The 23,224-nt window shown below is 38.6% G+C and overlaps 1 protein-coding gene across 1 annotated transcript; it reads left to right on the top strand.

Annotated features, from left to right (window-relative positions):
- The first annotated feature begins 7,859 nt into the window (after positions 1-7,859).
- On the top strand, positions 7,860-22,198 carry LOC146481178 (ubiquitin-conjugating enzyme E2 E2-like). Its single transcript, XM_085108849.1, has 6 exons — positions 7,860-8,347; positions 11,823-11,873; positions 15,799-15,931; positions 17,597-17,641; positions 20,383-20,485; positions 21,549-22,198. The coding sequence occupies exons 1-6, from the start codon at positions 8,211-8,213 to the stop codon at positions 21,644-21,646; spliced, it is 567 nt and encodes a 188-aa protein (XP_084964975.1). The 5' UTR covers positions 7,860-8,210; the 3' UTR covers positions 21,647-22,198.
- The last annotated feature ends 1,026 nt before the right edge of the window (positions 22,199-23,224 follow it).

Here is a 23,224-nt window from a genome sequence, read left to right on the forward strand (position 1 = left end):
AAAAAGTTCGGCATTTGATTTAAACGTCGCATTTATATAGTGCGAGTGACAGCTTCACTCCCAGACTTCGAGGTACGACCGGAAACAAAGCCCGGGGTAGTCAATCGATAAAAGTTGATACCGGAAAATCATTCGATAAATCGATATCTATCGATAAATTGAATTTAAACGATATCGATTTTATCGGTCAATCGATAAAATTCGATACTCACACGCCGACGAAGTGTTAATGTTATCGATTGTATCGGATTCATCGATCGTTATTGAATCGATAAAAATTATCCTGTTTCCATTGACGGAGCGTTTGATTGTGACTCTTTAAATATAGATTTCAAAGGCAGCAATGAAATGATTCGTTGACAAACACTGTACAAGAGACTAAAGAGACTGCATTGTGATTTTCTTCCTGATTTTATTGTTCGATTACAAACGTAACTTAGTTTTCCTTAGTTTTCCGGGTTCTCGGCTTCAAGGTTGTCGTCTAATTTTTTCTCTTTCTTTGTTCCGTTGGTTTTGAAACCACGTTTTCACCTAAGAAATATGGGGAACAAGAAGAATTTAGATTACGAGCCCGAGGCGGTCTAGGTGATTTGTTCATATCTTTACAACGAGCGTGCGATTGTGTTACGTCAGCAAATAAATAAAACAGTGGAATAATCAACCAAGGAACTATATCGGATTTCAAATACAACACACGTAATCTCGTACCCAGATCTCCCACGGTTGTAGAAAAGATGAAGCAATTTATATCGTTTAACGAACAGGGAAGTTGTTATAATTGTCTCTGCGAGTTCTTTAATATCTTTTGGTGTTGCCGTTTCGAAAATTGGAACGATAATTCAGTTTTGATAAAATCGATAGCCCTGACTCAAAAATCGATAATTATCGATTACTCACAACGAAATCTTTTATCGATTTTTATCAAATTTCGAAAAAATTAATCGATTTTTATCGATTGTTATCGAATGCTATCGATTATCGATATTATCGATTGACTACCCCGGGAACAAAGATAAGAGGGACATTTTGCGTTTGCGGCGCTTATCCCTCTCCGAACACCATTCGCGCTAACAGGAAACGGCGACTTAAAAGTAATGCAGATGGCAGTGCATTATCTGCTAGCAAGAAGAAGACGGCTTCTGCATGTTTGTTCTCTTGTTATGCTTTTGCTATCACAAAAAAATGCCATAGCACGTGTCCCTCGACGCCGATCGTGCCGTCGATTGATACCCGGTGTATTCTCGTCTTCTTCAAACACAGAGCATCTTATACAAAAAAAATTCCCGCATGTCAAACATGTATTCTTCGTTGGAGAGAAGCACGAACCACACCTTTTTTTTTTTTTTTTGTGAAAAAACATCCTTTATTGATAAGAGAATCTCCAAAGGAAAAACAAAAAATACAAAGTCTAAACGCAAAGAAAGAAGAAAAAGCAACAAACCTAACTACCTAAACAACTACAGAACTCTATAAACTATCTAACTAACTAAGGTATATTTACAAACAGGCGGAGAGGACCCCGGGAGCACAGGCCACGGCCAGGCCCAAACCGCCCTAAAAAACCATAATATCGGTAAATTATCTGTTCGGAAGGCCCTTAAATCCCCTGCAATTTTCTGAAGGGAATTTTCACCTCAAACAGTTTCGTGATATGGGAAATTTAAGGCCTAGTGTTTTCGGATTGATAAAAATGTCGTTTCGGGTGCCGAAAAAAGGTCAGCTAGGATTTTGGGAAAGGAAATATGGCCTAACGATTTCGGGAAATGAACAAAGATGCCCTACTAATTTCGAACAGACTAAGGTTGCCCTAGAATGACCGAACAGATATATAAAAATATTATAGCGCGACCTAAAATGAACCTTCAGAGCTTTAAAGGCACTCCAGATAGGCTAAAATAGCGTTTCGAAGGATCTGAGAGAAAACTGTCGTTGGGTGCCCCTGACAAACGAAAAAACAAGCACATATAACTAGATAGTAACCTGGGGAAGTCCATTCTCCAAGGCACAGAAACCATCAAGCAGCCACAGAGAAGAAAAACGAGAATCAGAGAAACGAGAAAAATCAAGAAAGACCCTCTGTTTCAGGTCACCAGACACATATCTTATAATAGCACGAACCACACATACTATTCTCGACAGCCGCCTATAGCCATATTGCTTTATTACAACCGCAATTTCCTTCCAATCTTCCAATCTCGTTCCCAAAGCCCACGTGTCTTTTGGTCAGCGCCAAGACGTAGGTAATTCATGTATCCCCTATTATAGTGTATTTAGATTTTAAATAAGTCTACCATATATACCCTTACTCTTGTATACCTCTCTATACGATACCCTTGTATACCCCTGTATACTCCTGCATACCCTTGTATACCCCTGTATACCCTTGTATACCCCTGTATACCCTGGTATACCCCTGTATACCCTTGTATACCCCCGTATACCCTTGTTTACTCCAGTATACCCTCGTATACGCTTGTATACCCTGCTATACTCCTGTATATCCTTGTAAACCCTTGTATACCCCTGTATACTCTTGTATACTCTTTTATACCCTGGTACACACCTGTATACCCTAGGCAACCCTTGTATTTCATATTTTAATAGAAGTGCTCTAACCCCGGGCTCTAACAAGAGGAGGTCGCGGGTTCAAACCCCGGCCGGACCACCACTCAGGGTCTTTAAATAACTGAGGAGAAAGTGCTGCCTTTGCTCTGACATCTGCAAATGGTTAGACTTTCTAGTCTTCTCGGATAAGGACGATAAACCGTAGGCCCCGTCTCACAAACTTTGTTTGTAAATAACTCTGTGGGACGTTAAAGAACCCACTCACTGTTCGCAAAGAGTAGGGGACGTAGTGCGTATATTCCGTATATCCCGGGTCCGCAGTAATTGGCTTTAGCTGTTGCGGTATCCCTGTCCATCTTGGACAAAGCTAAATAAATAAACAAACTTCTGTACCTGAATGGGTTACCGAAGTAAAAGAGAGCAATTACAAAACGATCTCTCACAACGGCCCTTTTAGGAACCACCAAATATCAAATTCTCTACTTTATCCACAAAATACTAATTTTACTCTACAGTATTCTGCATTAGTCGTCAGGTAAACATGTTTCCTAACTCCAAACTAAGAAAATTGAAACCAACTCAGTTAATACATTTATGTCTCAATTTTGCTGTGCGCTCTGCGACTGATAAGGTCAAATTCTCCTTCCCTTTCCAATTTTAGGCCCCGTTTATATGGAGAAAAGTTGTCCCGGGAAAGAGGGTCACCCTCTCAGCCGAGTCAATTTCAGCGAACGTTTATATGGGAAAAATGTTGACCCCTTTGCCCGAGCCAACAAAACTCGCGCATGCTCTGATTGTCTCGCCTTGACGGAGTTGACCCGGCTAGGCGAGCCAAAGTGTTTATATGGAGAAAAGTTGGCCAGGCTAGGAGGGTGGCCCTACCCGGCTAGGCGGGTCACCCTTCCAGCCGAGCCAACTTTTTGTTTCTCATGTAAACTGTTCGCCAAGTTTTGTAAGGAAATGTAGGATAAGTTGGCTCGCCCAGGGTAGCTCGGGTAGGCGAGTGACCCTTCTACACGGGACAACTTTTCTCAATATAAACGGGGCCTTAGTTTCCAGAGAACAGCCGATTGTAATGTTTTGGTTTGTAAGAAACGCATCTAAAGAACGAACAAAACATATATGCGTTGCCTTTTACTACAGTGGCCCCTGGGATGATATACTTTTACTTTCCAGTAATCTTCTGTTTCACCAGAGATGCATCGTTTGGTCGCTCACGTTTATAAAACGAGGTAAACATGCACGTTTGCGTCGTCCCAATTTTCATTTCCTTTCACTAAAGTCAGTCTAAATGAGCTGAAATTTACGGACCGTATACAGACTGAAAAGTGCCTTTACGATCTGTACAAACCGTATAAGTCCCTCTCTGAGATAAGACGTGGAAATATTCTAAGTGTCCTAAATGAGATAAAATTTACGGGCCGTATACGGACCGAAAAGTGCCTTAACGATCTGTACAAACCGTACTGATCGTCAAACCGTATAAGCCTCTCTCTCAGATAAGACGTGAAAATATTCTAAGTGTCCTAAATGAGATAAAATTTACGGGCAGTATACGGACCGAAAAGTGCCTTTACAATCTGTACAAACCGTACGGATCGTCAAACCGTATAAGCCCCTCTCTGAGATAAGACGTGGAAATATTCTAAGTGCTCTAAATGCAATTTACGGACCGTTAGCCTGCGACGATCGGAAATACGTCTGCTGTTCGCAGGCTAACGGACCGTATACGGACCGAAAAGTGCCTTTACGATCTGTACAAACCGTACGGATCGTCACAGGGGCGTAGCCTGGGGAGGGTTCCAGGGGTTCCGGAACCCCCCTCTTGCCTCAAGGAACCCCCCTCTCCTATTTTTACCAGTGATTTTATCCCAGCAAGAGTGTAATGGACTCTCGATTCCTGAAATTCTTCATCTGGACCGAGTGCTTCGATCTGGCGGTCACTACTGCGCAAATGTAGACCTTCTACAATCAGAGATGAAAACATACTTCAATCCTACTAATGATGCTGTGATGTAAAGTATATGAAATAATTCATATATGAACTGCGGATGTAGATGAAAGTGGGAAGTGATCATCGCAGTGTATTTTCCAATTTATGCAATTGGAAAATACACTGCGATGATCACTTCTCACTTTAATGATGCTGTCTTGTCCAGCCTCTTTAATCTTCTTCCTGAGCTGGTAGCCGTCGGTGACAGAAATCCTGACATTGAAGCAGCGCTGGAGTTTTATGAGAACGTCCTTCCTTCTCCTCATGTGGTTGATGTTGAGCTCCTGCGATGGAAGAGAAAGTGGGCAGCACTGAGGATGCCGACCTTCCCACCAGTGCAGTTCAGACACTCGCAGCATGCGATCGAGAGTTCTTTCCTAACATCCACACCTTGATCCGCATTTTGTGCACGTTGCCGATATCGTCAGCTGAATGTGAGCGCTCATTCAGTACACTAAGAAGGTTAAAACCATACCTGAGGTCGACCATGTCAAGCGAGCGAGAGTCTGGGCTGGCGTTGATGAACATCAATTACCACCGAGACATAAATATCGAGGAAGCGATAAACTACGCGTTCGCTCAACGGCAACCAAGGCGTCTTCTGTTTGCGTAGCGTAAACGCCAAAGTCTTCTACGTGCGTAATGTAAGGATTTTAGACCAACCGTTTTCGTTGGAACCAATTTGGAACCCCCCTCCTAGAAATCCTGGCTACGCCCCTACGTCAAACCGTTCACCCGTCGCTCAGGTAACACATTCAGTTCCCCGGGTAGAGTTACTGGGCGCAGAGTCTCTGTAGAGTCCCACCCTCACCGGTCCACCCGCCGAGGAAGCTCCAAAAACCTGATGATGCTGAAAACATTATATATAGGACGCAACAGCGTCTTTCCCTCCCATGTGGGACACATTTTCTTAGACGTGCACAAGGCACGGCCTCGTTTGGGTGCGAAGCTTGTTTTCGTCCTATAACGTCATAAAATCACTTTTTTCGTTCACAACTCTGACAGAAGTCTTGAACTCGTGGATTTCTTGACTTCTCTTAGGTTGATGTCGATTACATCAAGGATTTTCTTGAAAATGTTCATCTTAAGGTGGTGGTACACCTGAAAGCCGTTTTCACGCCGCTTAAAATCGGTCAAATGGAAATATCTTGTTCGCATTTCAAGCAATACAAAAACCCTCCATTCATAACACAAATCAATGATTTGGGGTGTTTTATGAATTTTTGGGTGATTTTTAGGTATATTTGGAAGGAAATAATTTTTCTTGAAGGATTGGTAAAATTAAAAGAAATAAGAAATGTTGAAGATTTAGTGAAGTTTTAAAATTAGAATTTGTAGTTAATAAATTAATAGACGGATACCAAGTTAGTCCACTAGCAACCTGGGGTGCTCTTGCGTGGGTATCAACTGTCTGTTAGTGTTCCAAAAATCATTTTCTTTCTTTTATCCATTCTTAAAACCTCTTCAAATTTCACTCAAATTCAGGTAGAGCCCCAGCGCGCTAGGGTTGTGATAAGCAAGTACTATCGATCCCTCGATTTTATACCAAATGGATCACAAGGGTGAGTTTTGCTCTCAAAATAACTCAGTTTCTCGTTTGTGAATCCTTATTCATTTATTGCCCAACAAACAAAGTGAGTTCTCGAAGAGCTAAGCCTTGTTGCACACTTTTCATCTTTGCCGATCTTAGCCGGAGAAAACCTAATTAAAGGTAACGCATGCACGTTTGACCAAAAAATGGTGACTGGTTGTTTTAATGGAAATGAACTGTTTTCTAAGGAATTGCTCGTTAAAATTTCGTGAAATTTGATAAAACAATAGTTCTCTAAAAGCGTAACTTGCCTACAAACAAAAACCAAAATCTAACAGAGGGTATCTTCAAAAAACATTAAAGTGCAAAACCAACACTTACAGGAGATCTCTCTGTTGAAATTACATGAAAGCAGCGTCACTATGTCAGTATTTTATGAGTTTTTCTGGATACAAAAAATGGAAAAAATCTAACGAGTACATTTTCTAAAAATGAAGGAAACCCATTTATTCTTGCTCAAAAAGAAGTATCAAAATTTATTCCTTCTTAATCTTGCAACACCCTGTATACTGGAAAACTGTGTTCGGCACCGTCTTTCCTGGCGACCAACCGCTGGCCAAAGAGCCTGAAGACTCCGGGTACGATCGGGTCCAAAAGAAACGTTTGGTTCCAGGCCTTGTGAATATTTATTCCCTTGAGTATTGCGATTGATATCTAGTAGTCCCTTGGGGAACGCTTTCTTTGTTCTCAAGCACTCAAGCACTTTCGATATTTCTGCGGAACTCCACTGTTGCTTGTCTTCAAGTCTTTCGGCTTTTGGGCAATGATTTGGACGGCTACAACCTTAATTTACTGAATGTGTTCCGAATGTCATTTGATAATAAGTTTGTTTGACGTTTGTTTTTGACGAATTTTGTGGGAGTCGCTTGAACGCGGTGACAGCCGTTTTGTTCCCTTACTGCATCAAGGAACAAGAGAACTCGAGTCGGTAAAAGCAGTTTGTTAAGGAGAGTAATATATCTGGTGGCACCGCTGATGCGGCATTGAAAAGGCATTCATCAAATTGTCTTCATTTTCACGGTGAAGTGTGCCTGGGTGAGAGCACAATTATCGGAAATCACCTGGCTTGATCCGCTTTAGCTACGATTCCAGAGAAGAGACAGATCTCAGTTTGAGCTGAAGGTTTCTTTAAACCTTACTGAATGAGGCCCTGCCAGGGGGGGCTCCCGTGTCGCTCTTCTGAATTTTAAAATGTCCCGTGTCGGTGTTTTGTCAGTGCTTCATGTCGCTGTCGGAAATTTAATGAAAATAGTTTGTCCTTGTCGGAATTTAAGGTTAGGAAAAACGGTGCGTGATGCGGAAAATAGATCGCGAGCCGAGGTTCTTTATCACCTCAGACCCACACACGCTTACCTTGTGGAAAGGTCTGCTAATAATGCAAATCAACGGGAAAAGTATATGGACGAAGGCTTCACCACTCGCGAGTCACGCCATCCTCTGGATCGCCCTTGCTCGATTTTTCACTGTCTTTATTTTTATTGGTCAAACTTTTCCCTTGTTGGCCTTTACATCACACTAAAATTAGCGCAAAAACATATGAAATCACCGTTCTTTGTCGTTAATTCTCGGCCTTATTGTCACTGTCGGAGTTTTGTCGAGAAAAGTTGTCTTTTGTCGCAAATTTATTTCATGCGCTGTCGCTACTTTTTGGGCCATGTCGCTTGTCGGAATTTACCCTGGCAGGGCCTCCTGAATGTGTAAGTACGTAATTTTAAGGCCTGTTCCTTTTAATGTTATAGACCTATGAGAAGATTCAAAGAGCTGCAGATCCCGTGTTCAATTCTACTTCAAGAGCACACTTTTACAGTTTGTCAACCCAGTTTAAACTTTTGCTAGGCTGTTAGGCTGATAATATTCGCACACCAACAGTAATCTTGTGTATTAAATGTTCACGCTACACAAGTGACAACTCGCTTGATACAGAACAAATCAAATGATGGCAGACATGTAAGTCCCCTCCGCTGTAAATAACCGCCCCTTGATATTTGTCTTAACGCACATGCATGCACACTCGTCACACCCTGACCAAAAATTCGTGATTCCAGGTTAGTGTTACAGAACATGTCTGCTGAGCAAGATACAGGAAGCCTTCCCCCGGTGAGTCAAGAAGTGAGCGACCGATCAAGAGCAACTCAAATTAGGAAGGAAATTAAAATCACTTCCAGTCGACCTCCTAAGACAACTACTGCTGCCAAGAGGTACAATCACTGGCAAATATTAAACATATGTTGCTCAGTATGTGAATTGTTTTATCACCGCAATTTGTTTCAGTGTCGTGAAGGGAAGAACGTCGTGTGAAGTTTCGAACTTGAGAAGCCACTTTTTCAACCTGAGCTGCCTAGTATGACTACATTAGTACATGTGTGTGTGTGTACATACAATGTCAATTGTCAAATCGTTGATAGATTTGATATAGAGTTATCTTTGAACTCATCGTTCTCAGGATCTTTTTATTGTACTGCCTTGGTGTTAAAACAAAGTACACCTCTAGCTTCGCGCTTATTTATTTATGCCACGGATAAGCGATATATAGTCTGAAATGTCAGCCGTCTCCTCTCCCTGGCCCACAGGGGGCGCGGGAGAGAGAGACGTCTGAATTCCGAGCGTTATAATGCCGTCCGTTGACGTCACGTACTTTTGCGAATATGGTAGGTAGTATTTGATTGGTTCTTCCCTAATTGAAATAGATAACCATTTCTTATTGGTCGAACTTGCGAAAACAGATGTTTCATTTCGGCGGCGAATATAAAGTGTTGAGAGGCCAGACACAACTCGTAAGTTCCTGGTGTGAAAAGTGACTTCTCATTTAACGTGGTTTTGCTCTCGCTTGTACATCTCTTAAAGATTTTCCTTTTTGGTATGAGATAAGTGGGAGGCTCTTTCAATATTTCTCGAGCCAGGTGGTAAGTTGTGAAGATGGGAAGAATTTTATTTCGCACTTTCTCGTTTTGTTGTAAAGCCGACTTCCGTTCAGTGAATTTAATCTCAGAGGTTATTTTTTTCAATGAGATTGTGTTGATAGCCTCTTGCCTGAAGGTGCGTTTTAAAGTTGGTGGTTTTGCAAAAGAATAATTTCACTGAGTATTTGGTTCTCAGAAGTCTCAGTGATTCTACAATCATGCGGGAATCCTTGACATTCGCACGCACTTTAAAGAGACCTTCCAGTACACATTTTTCTTCCTGCCTCCCACCAGGGTCAGAAAAGGACTAATAAAAAATGAAGCCCTGCTCAAGACTTCTTCGAAACACCTCCTCTGCAAAATCATTCTATTACAACATCATCCACTTCAAAACGCACTTTTGGGCTAGAGGCTACCCTCACAATCTCATTGAAAAAGTAACCTCTGATTTTCGCTGAACGGAAGTCGGGTTTACAACAAAACGATAAAGTGCGAAACAAAATTCTTTCTTTTGTCACAACTTACCACCCAGCATTGCCTAACCTCAAAAACATCTTGAGGAGCAAATGACTTTTAATTCAAAACCAACCATTGCTTAGGGAAATATTCTGAAGGACCTACTCTTATTTCATACAAAAAAAAAACAGTCCAAAAAAGCAAAACCATAACGAGAAATCACATTTCATACCACCATACCACGTTAATATGAGTCGTGTTTGGCCATGGCCTGTCAACACTTTATTTACTAATAACATTTATCGGAACATTTTTCAATTCATCTTCGGTGGAAAATGAAGTGCGATCCTGTACATACATTCTTGATGCTTTTTTTCGAATTTTACGGCTTACAAAACGCACACAACTTCCTACATTATGCATGCTGCAATGCTTCCATGCGCTTCCATGACTCGTGGCCGCCATTTGGTTTTAAAGGTTTTTATTTATGCAAATTTGCATAAATTACTGTGTGACGTCAACGGACGACATTATAACGCTCGGAATTCAGACGTCTCTCTCTCCCGCGCCCCCTGTGGGTTAGGGGGAGGAGACGGCTGACATTTCAGACTAAGCGATATATAGTATAATTGAAGGTCTGAGAGCATAACCGACTTATGTCGAATTTTAGCGCAGCTTTCGATTTCGCACGGATTTGTACGAATTTTGGCTCTCCCTGCTTTGGAAAACATTTCGCGGTTTTACAATCGTGGACAAAACTCCTTGAGAAAACCAAACGCAAACAGAACACAAACCACTTGCTTACTTCTCCCTCCCACCCCCTCCCCCTATGCAATGAGAAGCGAACACAGACAGCCAAAAAACCACTCACTTACTGTTTCTCCCTTCATAATTCTACCACAGTTACTTCTCCCTCCCCCCCTCCCCCTTATGCAATGTTGATGTGGGAAGTGATGCTTGCCAGGAAACTGTTCGTGACCCAAAAGACAACATTGAGTCAGGGGGAGGGGGAGGGGGATTTGGTAGTTTGCTTGTCTACAAGTGAACGCGCTTGGAAGCCAAAGTTTTTTAGAGGTTTTGTTCACGGCAGACTCGTTTTCCAAATTATCGGTAGGCTAAAAGTTTCCACTGTCCACGAGCCGTGTTTAGCCGCACCAGTTGTTGTTTCTATAAGTAACGTTTGAGATGATATCATGGTTTGCTTTTGCGGGTTGTAACAAGCCCAAAATAGATCAAGGCAGTCGGGATAAACAACTTGCGTATCGTACTGGCTAGCTGGTTTCGCTTTTGTTTGGTGAAGTTTGTAAACGCACGACATCTATGGATCTTTTGAAAAGTTATGAAATTGACGAATGCAGTTCACAGGAACTGGTGGAAATGTTGTTCAAAGAATCCCTCCTTGGTAGTGATGACTGTGCCGTGGCGAATTCGATTATCAAATCCCGCGGGAGCATCAGAGACAAATCCCGCCATGTGCAAGGTGTTTTGCAAGCCTTAGTTGTGGTTTTCCAGGCTTGAAATTCGGTATGTAACGATTAACTTGACAATTTCAAGGCAATGATTCAATAAAAGTACGATTAACATAGATTTTCAACGGTTAACACCGACTGCTCTTAAAAATAATAGATAGTCTTTACCTTTTAATAGAACTGCCGTTAATCGTTGTTAATCGTTGTCAATCGTTGAAATGGCTACATGTCTTCCTGTTAATCGTGTAGAATGCTAGTATTTTGCGTTATCAAGAGTGATATGTCGACAAACGGGACAAAGCTGGATTTTACGCCAGGAAATGGACACATTTTCTCTTGGAGAATGTAACTGTTTACATTTCGGACATTCCTGTCACGTACGTAGTAGTTTGTAACAGAATCAAATAAAAGCGTGACAGCATTCTTTTCGTTGCTCCCGCGGAAAACACCGCTTTCGTGTGCCGTGTTTCAAAGACATCGAGTGTATATTGAATACAAGTATTTAATCCTCAGTGCATTGTCCTTTTGGTCATCCAGTGTCTATAATGTTACCGATATATCTTTACAAGATGGTAAAATTTCTCAATGGCATTAATACGAAACACAAAGCGGCGTGAAAAAAAATACTGGACAATGGTTTTCAATCGAATTGCAGTTCACATGCAACAGTTTGGACAAATCCGAGCTACATCGAAAAACGGGCTGAAATTCGACATAAGTCGGTTATGCTCCCAGCCCTTCAATTCATTTCCTGTAAGGACCACTGACTGTTCCGACTCCGACCCCATTCACAAACAGCGATACTGCTTTTATACAATTTTAATTATCTTTCTGTGTGATTTATACAGGATTCAACGAGAACTAGCAGAGATATCACTTGATCCACCACCAAACTGCAGGTAAAACATCCGTAAGATGTGGTTTGAGTTTTTTTCGTTGGGAGAAGTGGGCGGTTTACATGTATTCACTCACAGGTGACCACTTTTCCGGTTCCTTTTTGACCGCACTAGAACAAAAGACAAAATCACGTTTACAGTTTACAAACTAGTTTAAACCAGCTCCCTGACATTTTTAACTTCTTATTTATTTCAGGGAGCTGGTAAGCCCTTAACATTTCAAAATCAACTAAATGTATTTATTTAATAACTTTTTAATCGGGGTAATAAAGTCTTGTTGTTGTTGTTTTTGGTTTGTTTGAACAGGCATTGAAGACACTGTGTACGAGTACAGAACCATTTAGAAAACAGTATCTAACTTATTTATTTTCTTTAGCGGGAGATATTGGAACCTTACAAATTTGCAGAGAAATATGTGTGCACGTAGGTTGTTTGGTGTCTCATTAAAGACCAGTTCACTGATGCGTGATGCATTTCTAAAGGCTTGCAAATTTTTTAAGGGCGTTTACTGACATAGTTAATTTTCTTTTAAATTGTTTGGAAGGCACAAAATTTGAGGGAAGGCTGTAATACTATTTGCTTGTTTGCTTTGGACACTTTTTAAGGAGGTTCATAAGGGTTTATCATTGTTGTAGCATTTGTGAAATGATAAAAGGTAATTAAGGTTGCAAAATTGTCTCTGACCATCAAGGCAATCTATAAGCATCTCTGTAACTCTGTTGTTGGGTAATACTTTCAGGCTTATTCTGACTTCATAGCTGTTACCATGGCAAAAGGTTAGCTTCTATATTTCAGTTTTTGCAAATTGTGTAGTGGGAATTGGAAATTCCAGAAGGGTCGGGGGGGGGGGGGGGGGGGGGAATCAAAGACCTAGGAAATTTCAGAGGGGAGGAGGGGTGAATGGTTTGATTAGTTTCCAGAGGGCTAACTTCATGTTCGTATCTGATTCACTTGGACATAGTTGTTCAAAATTTCAACTTACCAACTTCTCTTTCTTAAAGACGTCATTAAGATTAACTGCTTTACAGAAACTCTTGTTACATTAAGGAAGTTAAGGAGCCCGAACTGAGACTTTGTCGAAGAGAAGAATTTATAGTCTGAAGCATTGGGCTGCGTGACTCAATCACTCTAAATCTGTTGTTTGTGAAACTTTCTTTCATACAAAAATATATTAATCATTGGCAACAAATTGAATTTGTTTCAGAGTTGAAAAAAATAAAAGCCCCAAATTTAGATAAAACAACGAAACATTTATTTGTTACGTTTGCATGCAGTATAAAGTTACAGGCAAAGGTCAATTGGAACTGGTTTGTCCGCACTGACCCATGATGTTAAAACTTATTTTTGTCCAAGGTATTCCAACTGAGAGTCAAAATTATTAACTAATTCCTATGTCAAACTTACAAAAATAGAGCCAATTCGACATTCTTTTCATGCGTTATTGATCTCATAACAATTTGCTTAAGAGCATGAATTTGGTTTTGCAGCTGTTTCATCTGGGTTTTCAAGTTACGATCAAAAGGTCATTAACTTGTTTACCTGTGCTGATAACGCTTATTTTGTCAGATTGAAAATCAAATCAACACTGTTGACTGAAATAACTAAATTGAATGATTACTACAAGAAATATTGATCGATTATTGTTTTGGCTTCTAAAATATTTGCATAGGAACATAAACATGCAAATGAAAACATGTTTTGCTAACCAGATTTGCATAAGAGCATGAAAATGCTGAATAAATTGGGTTTTGCAGCTGTTTCATCTGGGTTTTCAAGTTATGATCAAAAGTCAACTTGTTTACCTGTGCTGATAACGCTTATTTTGTCAGATTGAAAATCAACACTGTTGACTGAAATAACTATTAAGACTGAATGATTACCAGAGAAATATTGATTATTAGAGCTAAGGAAACAATGATTGTTTTGGCTTCTAAAATATTTGCATGGGAATGTAAACATGTAATTGAAAACATGTTTTGCTACCCAGATTTGTTCCTGCAATCAAAATTCAACTAGCGCTGATAACAAAGTTTGAGGTTTATTAGTGAACACAGTCAAATATCAAACACAGCAATATTATTATTTCAGTATTAAGACTTTTTAACAAACTCTACCAGTAAAATTGAATGGTTCTTTAATAGTGGAGATTTTCAAGGTTTGCCTTCAGATTCCTCATGTTGTTCTCATATGATATCATCAGCTACCAGGTAATTTTTGGGCTGTTTTATCAAAAGAAAATGTTTCAGAGGGGTGTGGGGTTGTATTTTATATTTACAGAATTTCTAAAGGAGTGGGGGGTTAGAAAAAAAACCTTGAAAAATAAAAACTAAGTTGGTGACTTTCTCACATGTAATTAATTAATTATTAATGCAATTGTAAATCAGTACTATGTTTGTTGATGTAAGCAATTTATATGTATTCCCTTTTTCTGTGCTGTGTGTGTGTTTCTGTAGCTTTGAATTTTAGTGTTATTATTGCAAATAAAAAATTAATTAAAAAAAAAAAGTCGGTGACGCACCATTTGCCTTGTGGGAAAGCACAGTCTAAATTCTTAAACTCCTCTGGCAAATATATAACAAAAGGTTATTTGGTAGATATTGTGTTATTAATATCAAAAAGGGCAATTTTTTTTCACTTACATAAAATTCTACTGGATAACTTTCTTTCAAACGTTTGTATTTGAAGTTGCATACATAATGTTGCATGCATACAATAAATCAAGATCGGTGAACCGGGCAAAATTTCAAGATAAAAACAAAATAATGTTTCCTGCGCTTTCATTTCCAGCTGGCGTGATTTTACACTGCATTTCCCCTTCTGGCATTCTGCGCACATGACTTTTTATAGAAATTTTGGTTCATTCGGCTGAGGCGTGCAGTCAGTCCTAAGCTATGGCGTGGTTGGGTTATGCACACCCACGCATCTCAAAGCCCTTTTGAGAATCCTTAAAAGAAAATCATTATATAGTTACACATTGATTATACAAGGACTAATTATGGGAAATTTTCATTAAGGGAGGGCATATTTGGAATAAGTTACCAAATGACTTAAAAATAATGAAGTCCTATAAGTTTACCTGCAAAATCAAATGTATTCTTAGATTTTACCTTTTTCCTAAGACAACCCCAAAACTCATGTTAATATTAGATTTAGGAATTGTATCCAATTCTGCTGTATTTAAATTATTTAGTTCATTAAAATATGGGGATCTTCTTTAAAAAGCTTGGTAGAGCTTGCTAAGATCTCCTACCATAATATGTAACTTTGTAGCAGATATTTATCAGTTTATGTAAAAAAAATTAGCAAAGTCCTCGTTATAACAATAGATTTCTTCAGCTCGGACAAAGTTACAGAAAAATGTATGGAACAGCACCTCAATATAACTAAATCCTTGTTATAACAAACACAGTCCAGAAGCCCAAACGTAAAATCTACTCCAATATAATGAATAAAATTAATATCAACACGTGACAACAAAAGATGAATGCAGAAAAGACCAACAGCGATGAAAATCCTTTTATCCTGTAACAGGAGAACAACTTCTCAGTCAACAGCTCATTATACATGCAGTAATTGTGCTATAGGGAAAGCTATTATCTGAGTGTACGGTTTTCCAGTGCCGTAGCTATGTACAGTATACTGTAGCCTCATACAGACATAATAACGCACAAATATTTTTTAGTCGTTCAGATCCAGAAATGCTTTTTAGTTCAACATAACACTGTTCCAAAACAATTTATTAACCATACCTTGATGTAACCAACATTTTGGTTGTTTTTCTACAAGTTCATTATAACAAGGTTCCTGATATAATGAACCATAACTATATATGAACCATTTTCCTTACTCCCTTGACAGTTTGTTAAATCGCTGTCCCACTGTACTCCAAGAAAGTGGCCCTGATTTTGTAATTTTGTTCTGCTTTCAGTGCTGGTCCCAAAGGTGATAACCTTTATGAGTGGCACTCCACAATTCTTGGTCCCCCAGGATCAGTGTATGATGGAGGAGTATTTTTCCTTGATATCCAGTTCTCGCCTGATTATCCTTTTAAGCCACCAAAGGTATGTGGAAAACGATTGGCTTATAAGAAACTTTAAATTTGTCATCTTGAAATTGTCATAACTTAAGGTCACTTCCATGTTTCGCGAGTGCCTTCAGGGAAATCTAGCGTACGCGCGCTGCTTTCAATAAAACCACGGAAACCTATATATCACTGTAAAGCTGATAAATGGAAGTTTGCGAAAATATCACTGTTTTTTTATTTTGTTGGATACATAAGCGCTCAGAGGCCTGCAAACTCAATACTAGCGACGTGTACTTAACTGAATTACCCACTCTCACGTTAAGGCGCACAACCAAACAGACTGCACAATATCAATCAGGAGATAATAGGCTAACAAAGTGTGTCAGGCTTTTTCTTTATTCCTATTGGTTTGTGAGAAAACCCATTCTAAAGATGGACAATGGAAAATTTTTGTAGTCCCGTCAGATGTTAACACGTCACGGGAAAAATATTTTGAATTTCGTAAAAGCCTGACACACTTTGATGCATTAATATCCGATGACCATTTTGGCCAAATTTCGTTGAAACCTGGCAAATCTACATACCCTATTAATTCATTTGAAGATGGGGAATTCGCGCAAAAACAAAAGCCGTGTTTTCGGCCTTGAAACATTTTCCGAGTTTTCGCACCTCATTAAAATACTTGTCAACGCGCTCAAGCAAACACAAAGAAGCATTCCGTGGGGAGTTCTGTAAGCATTTAGTGTTACTGTATTAAATAATGTAAAGCGATTTCTGTATGGGAAAAGTTAAGTCTGGCGTGAGAGAGCCACCGGCGAAACCAAAACAAAGAAGAAAACGGCAGATAGACGCAGAACATGAAACTGGCAGCCCCAGCGGAGTTGACACGAGGCACACGCACTTCTCACCGCTATCAGTACACGAGGCTTTGCGCTGAGGTTCGCTGCTTATTTTCAGCCGGTCAACAACAGCGAAAGTGGCTGGATTGTCGCCGGCATCTTCGATTTCGGACTCCGAACTGATGTTCGACTCTCCACTATCTGATTTTTTCGTCCTCGAATTTCTCTGCTGCCGAGGCAGTAATAGAAAATCTGACTGGTTGTATCAAGAACCCTTGTCGCTCTCCGCCAGCTGAATTTTTTTGGCTTCGTCAAATGATTTTTCGACCTTCTTTGGACCCGGTTTTTTCTTAACTGTCACCCAAGGCGACTTTTCTAGTTTCGCTTTCTTCATAACAACCTTTTACACAATGCTTGAATCCAAAATGGAACGCTGTTTCACAGTAAAATTTTACATACAACGCCGTGACATGCGATGAACACGATGTAGACAAAAATATGCAAATTTGCCGGTAATTCGAGATCGAGGGTAAATTTTGCCGCGTAATATCTCAACACAGTCCCGCATAAATTGGATTATGACACCTTCACTCGCTCACCGCTTTTCCTACAAAACTTTGTTTTTCAGATAGCTCGCGTTCTTTTTAAGATTTCTAACGGCTGTTTTCACGAAAGTTTGCATCCCTTTCTTGTTTCAACAATTATCTAAAAAAAATTATTTGAGAAAAATTCGACCTTCCTTCCCTATAAGTAACCTTAACTTTTTAAACTCCTGTGGCTGCATATTTTTGTGTCAATAGTTGTCAAACTTCAGCTTGGATGGTACATGTAATAAGTTGAAGTTGTTTCATTTTTTCTTTTAGGTGACATTTCGCACTAGGATTTACCATTGTAACATAAACAGCCAGGTGACTAAAAAATTATTGTTTGTGCACCATAGCTAGGTTATGTTGACAAGGTACATTGTTTTCATTGGGGTTAGAAAAGCTTGTTAACCAGACCAGTTGGACAATGTATGAGAATTTACAGACCCTCTTTCAGAGTAACATTTCATCAAGAAAATTAACGATAATAAAAGAGCATGACGTTTTGACGACTTCATGTCGTCATTGTCAAATGAGTAAAATGGAAACAACGGAAAGGCATATTTATAGGTATTGAAAGTGAGAAGAGAAATAAGCATGAAAGCATTTTCTCACTTTCAATACCTATAAATATGCCTTTCCGTTATTTCCATTTTACTCATTTGATAATGACGACATGAAGTCGTCGAAATGTCGTGCTGTTTTATTATCGTTAATTTTCTTGATGAAATGTTTCTCTAGATCGTTTCTCTTTCAGAGTTCCGCTTTTATGACTAATCTGGTGTACAGTGCAACCTTGATTTAATAAACCACTATATAAAGTCCTCAGTATATAATGATTATGAATGATATTCTCCAGCCTGGCCTTTTAAAATGTATGGAAAAGAACCTTGATATAACTAACCAATTTCCCTTGTGCCTTGGTTAGTAACACTGTATTGAGGGTACAGCTAATATGCTATCAGTGTTTACTACTGGCTCTGAAGCCACAGAAGTTTACCCTAGTGAAAGTAACTTTTTAGATCATTGCCCAAATTTAAGAACTGGACGAGTGCTTAGGATAAAACAGTTGTAGAGCCAATTTTGCTGGCACATTTTGAAGCAAAAACCTGATCTAGACAGTTGCTCCAAGAATAATAATAATAATAATAATAATAATAATAATAATAATCATCATCATCATCATCATCATCATCATAATAATAATAATAATAATAATAATAATAATTTATTTGTGCTTTTGTCGATGTACATGGTCAATTCTTACAATCTTGTAGTGATGATATATAGAATTTAATTAATATGTGCAAGCAAGGAAGCTAAATGAACCATTTGGTAAAACTGGTAGCTTATAAAGTAGAATGAGAGACATTTCTCACTTGCAGACATCAATAGGGCACTCCCCTATTTAAGCCAGATAGGTATATGTGGTGATTGCTTTTTAAGCCGTTTATGGTCTGAAATAGGATATATAGATTTTAACCATTTTGGTCTGAATGCCTGGATGGATGGATTTTACAGAAATGGGTATTGATATTTTGAGAAACCAGGTCTGAAGAATGGGTGTGAATTTTAGAGGGCAGGTCTGAAAAAGGGTACCAAAAAAATTACATATTTGGTCTGAAATTTTTTAGAGGACTGATGTGCACCCCCCCCCCCCCTCCCAGTCCTATCACAACCTATGGGTTTTTTTGTCAGTGATGCAGGAAAGATTGGTGAATTCAACTGAGTATTTTCCTTTCATCAGCATTTAACACTTTCAGGGACATGTACACTGTGACACAAGTTAGTGCAAGAACAGAAACTCACTCAACAGTATATCTGTCAGTGAAGTGATGCTATACTTTTTCTAGACCGAAAAAATATCAGTCAGGATTGATTTGCTGCAGGTCACACAAATTGCTTGTTTTGTACATCTGCACATTCCACACACACTTCCAAGAACATCAAAACACTTCACTTAGACCAACTCTATGAGAAGAGGGGAGTCAGAGGGTGTTTGGGTAGGGAGGTGATCACAGGATTGCACCAAAACTACAGTTTACTCCATGGACAATGTTTTTGTGTGGTAGTACTGACAGACTGCCTGGCTTTGCTCCTTCCATTTATTTGAAGGGTTGTTTTTCAAGAATATCATTGATGAATTTGTGGCCTTTTGACTTGAAATCCAAATTGTTCCAAATGAGCTCTTTTTTGGCAGAGAAGTTGGTTATAACAAACTTTGTTTTGTATTTAATTTTTGGGCAAAAGGCTCAAAATGAATTTATTTGGAATAAATGAGATGGTATATTTGGGAGTGGTGAATGGTAAATGCAAGACAGCGAGACTAACATTTTTTCCTTGTGACCCCGAGACTTTAAAGTGTTTTAAATGTGAGTGTGAGATATCCAGACTCTTGAAATTAAAGTTTGAGTTAATGAGCTTGTACAGAAGTCTTACAGCCAAGCCTTCAGTTAGCAGCAAGTTTTGTGGAATTCATACAATTAAGGATTAATGTTCTTGGAAATTTAAAAGTTTTGCATTATTTACATTCTATATCAAATAACAAGAAGACAGCTTGTGCTCGGGGAACTTTGTTTGGCAACTGTCCTGAACTTTAAAAAGAAAAGGCAACAACTATGACTTGCAAAAGCAACATGAGAACCGGCTTAATGATTCTTTGCACGACAAGGAAATGCAATGACCAATCTAAAAAGAAAGAACTAATCAACAAAATTTAGATTGACTTCAGGTCAATATTGCTAAAATTTGCCACACAAGCTTATATAAAGTTTCAAGAAGCTCTAATATTCAAATTGTCAATGTGTACAATCTCGTTTTTCCAAACCCAAATATGAATTACCAAAAAGCATAATCAATAAAAGCCTCTCCAGCCAAAACGTTTATTCAAAATATAAACAATACATATGCTTTTACAAGTACAAAACAACTCTCGATATTATTGCGTATGTGCAAACACATCATGTAATTTTTGCAGACACTTCTTGATATTTCTTCTTCTTCCATATTCAGTTGTCACCAGGTATCTTCAAAACCTAATAAAACATTCATCACTGTTGTTGCAGGGTATGATCTGTCTGGACATTTTGAAAGATAACTGGAGCCCAGCTCTCACCATCTCTAAAGTTCTTCTCTCTGTTTGTTCGCTTCTCACCGACTGCAATCCAGGTATACCTAAAAGTGGTAGCCATAAGATTCCATTGACCAGTTGCTACTTTTTCTAAACTACCCATTGGTGAGATGAAATCTGTAGCTACAAAACCCTTTCCATTGCTCAGAAAAAGTAGATGTTTGCAGTGCCAATTCATGCTTTCTGTGTGTTCATAAAATTATTGTCACATGTGTCATTGGTTGTTTGGGAGAGAAATTAATGCTTATCCCAGATGTTTTGAGTTCTCTTGTATGATATTATAACTTTATGAAAGAATTAAACGTTTTCATTTGGTTATACCCAAATTAATTTTTAGCTTTTACACAGTTTTGATAAATTTATATTAGGTAAATACACCAATCCTAGAAATTTAACAGACACAACATCCATTGTTAGTATATTTCTTTAAATTTTAAATAAATAATAATGAAAAAAGTACATGTTGATACAACTTCTTAATGGTTTATCGTACAGAAACTCCAGGGCCCAGTTGTTCGAAAGGCAATTAATGCTAATCCAAGATTAAAAGTTGAAGTTTTTATCTCGCTTGTTTAACATGGTTTAAAAGGCTAATTTCAAGCTAAAGCTTAAGAAAAGTCTAAGTCAAAACTGAGGGACAAAAATCTTTTGGAGAATCTTTATTAATTAGTAATTAAACTCTAATCAAAAGTTCTAGTTAACCCAGGATTAGCTTAATCGGGCTTTGAACAACTGGGCCCTGGTGTGTGTTATGTAGACACTAATGGACTCTTCACAAACCTTCAGTAGTTGTGCAGTACTTGTGACCAAGGGTTACCAAATGAGTATTTGCAGACATCCCACTTGAATTGTTGCCTCATTAGCCTGTATTTTTTAGAATACCCAGAAGCTAATCTTGTACCCAGATGTTTTGTCTTTGGAGAAAACATTTTTGAAGCAAGTATGAGGCAAAATTGGAATTTTCTATAGTCCTGAGTGGGTTGGGTGTGGGTTGTGGATATTTTCTGGGCTAGATACAAATATATATGAGTGGACTTCCTACAGCATCCGACCATGTAAGAGAACAAGATAACTTATGTTGCTGTTTTTGTTTCTATTTAGCTGACCCACTTGTTGGTACTATAGCATCACAATATGTTACTAACAGAGAAGAACATGACAGGATAGCAAAGGATTGGACAAAGAGATTTGCCACATAATTTAAAGGAAAAAAAAACATTATGCTATTTATTAAGAACAATTATGTCAGATTCATTTCTAAAAACAAACCTGTATGTAGAAATTATTTTTCATCTTTAGTGGTGTAATTAAATATTATTGTGAATTTGCATTGAAGATGACTTGCAAATACGTGACTATGGTATTTTTGCTGTTACTTGTATTTTATTGCATAAATAGATTTTTGCTATTTCTTTCCTTGTTATTTGTTACATTTTTAAAATCTTGTTTTGTTGTGAAGCATTAAATGTGTTTACCTGTATTTGTAATTGAGCAGATCCAATTTAGACCCAGAGAAAGTGACCGAGACTGTGGCACAAGTTACTTGTTACATGTCAAAGGCCCTGTGGCATTTGTTTATTCTGTATTATTTTTCGTGCCACATGGGGAAGTAATAAGATGTTTAGTAAATTACATTTGGATTTATTTAGATGACTATGCGGCAATTTATATGTGAAAACTTGTAAAAAAGCTTGACCTTAAAAAATATTATATTATTTGATATATTAAAGTATTTATGTCCGATTACCTTAGCTTGTTTCCTTTGGTGTTTTCGTACGTATAGATGGAGCTATATATGGTTAGACCTATTATTATTCCCTTTGTAAACTGCGAAGTAAATATGTGTGATGTATACCCACTCCCGCCCTACTCCTCAAGTGGGGTGTTGATTATAAAGCAGCCAGCGTCGCTCTTAGCTTTTGAAATAAGTTATATTTAAGGACGTCGACGTTGCTTCCAAATGTAAAGGTATTTCTGCGTGGTTTATGACTGTGAGAGAGTAGATCTTAGCGAGGGCTATTGAAACGCAAAAAGAAAATTGAGGGTAACCATGCATTTTTCAGAGATAATGAAGTAACAATAATTCAAAAAGGCTTTAAAAGACAACAATGCATGGCCTTTTACCCCTAATTTTCTTTTTTCGATTTCAATAGCCACTAATTTTAAAGAAATTCTTTTCCTGCATAGTCTCAAACCGCGCAAAACATTTTTGAATTAGTAGGTTAGCGTCCTTAAGAAATGAAGGTTTCTTGGACCGTCCCAAATAGCGCAGAATGTGAACGCAGTAGCAAAAGGACACTTGAGTAACGTTTCTGCTTTGCAGGCTACCAAAAGCAAAGAAATAAGGATAAAGAACGTGAAGTCTTACAGCATCAAATTTACAACTAGCTGACTTTCTTTTCAAGGGAGGGAGGGGGAAACTAAAAAAGCATCCTCTGGTCCTCCTTAGGGAGTTCCTGTCACAGGTTATATCAATCTTACAGCAAAGTTCACATCCAAATGATCCCTAAAAGGTCTCTATAGGTGGCATTTTTATGCCATTTTGCAGTGTTTTATGCAGCCGAAGATCAGTGAAGTGTATGAGGATTGAAGCATGTGACATTGTAAGTTTCAAGACATCAATGCATCACATTTTCCATCTTGTTGGTTTGTTACCGATCGGTACCGTTTTCATTACACATACCATTCCGAGTTACAACTTGGAATTTTGCCGACATAATCAGTCGAAATTGGAACTCTATTTCAGAAGAATGTCCTTAGGTAGGACACTGAACAAC

Source organism: Pavona decussata, unplaced genomic scaffold (genome assembly GCF_977016875.1).
Source record: "Pavona decussata unplaced genomic scaffold, jaPavDecu1.1 SCAFFOLD_51, whole genome shotgun sequence".
NCBI lineage: Eukaryota > Metazoa > Cnidaria > Anthozoa > Scleractinia > Agariciidae > Pavona > Pavona decussata.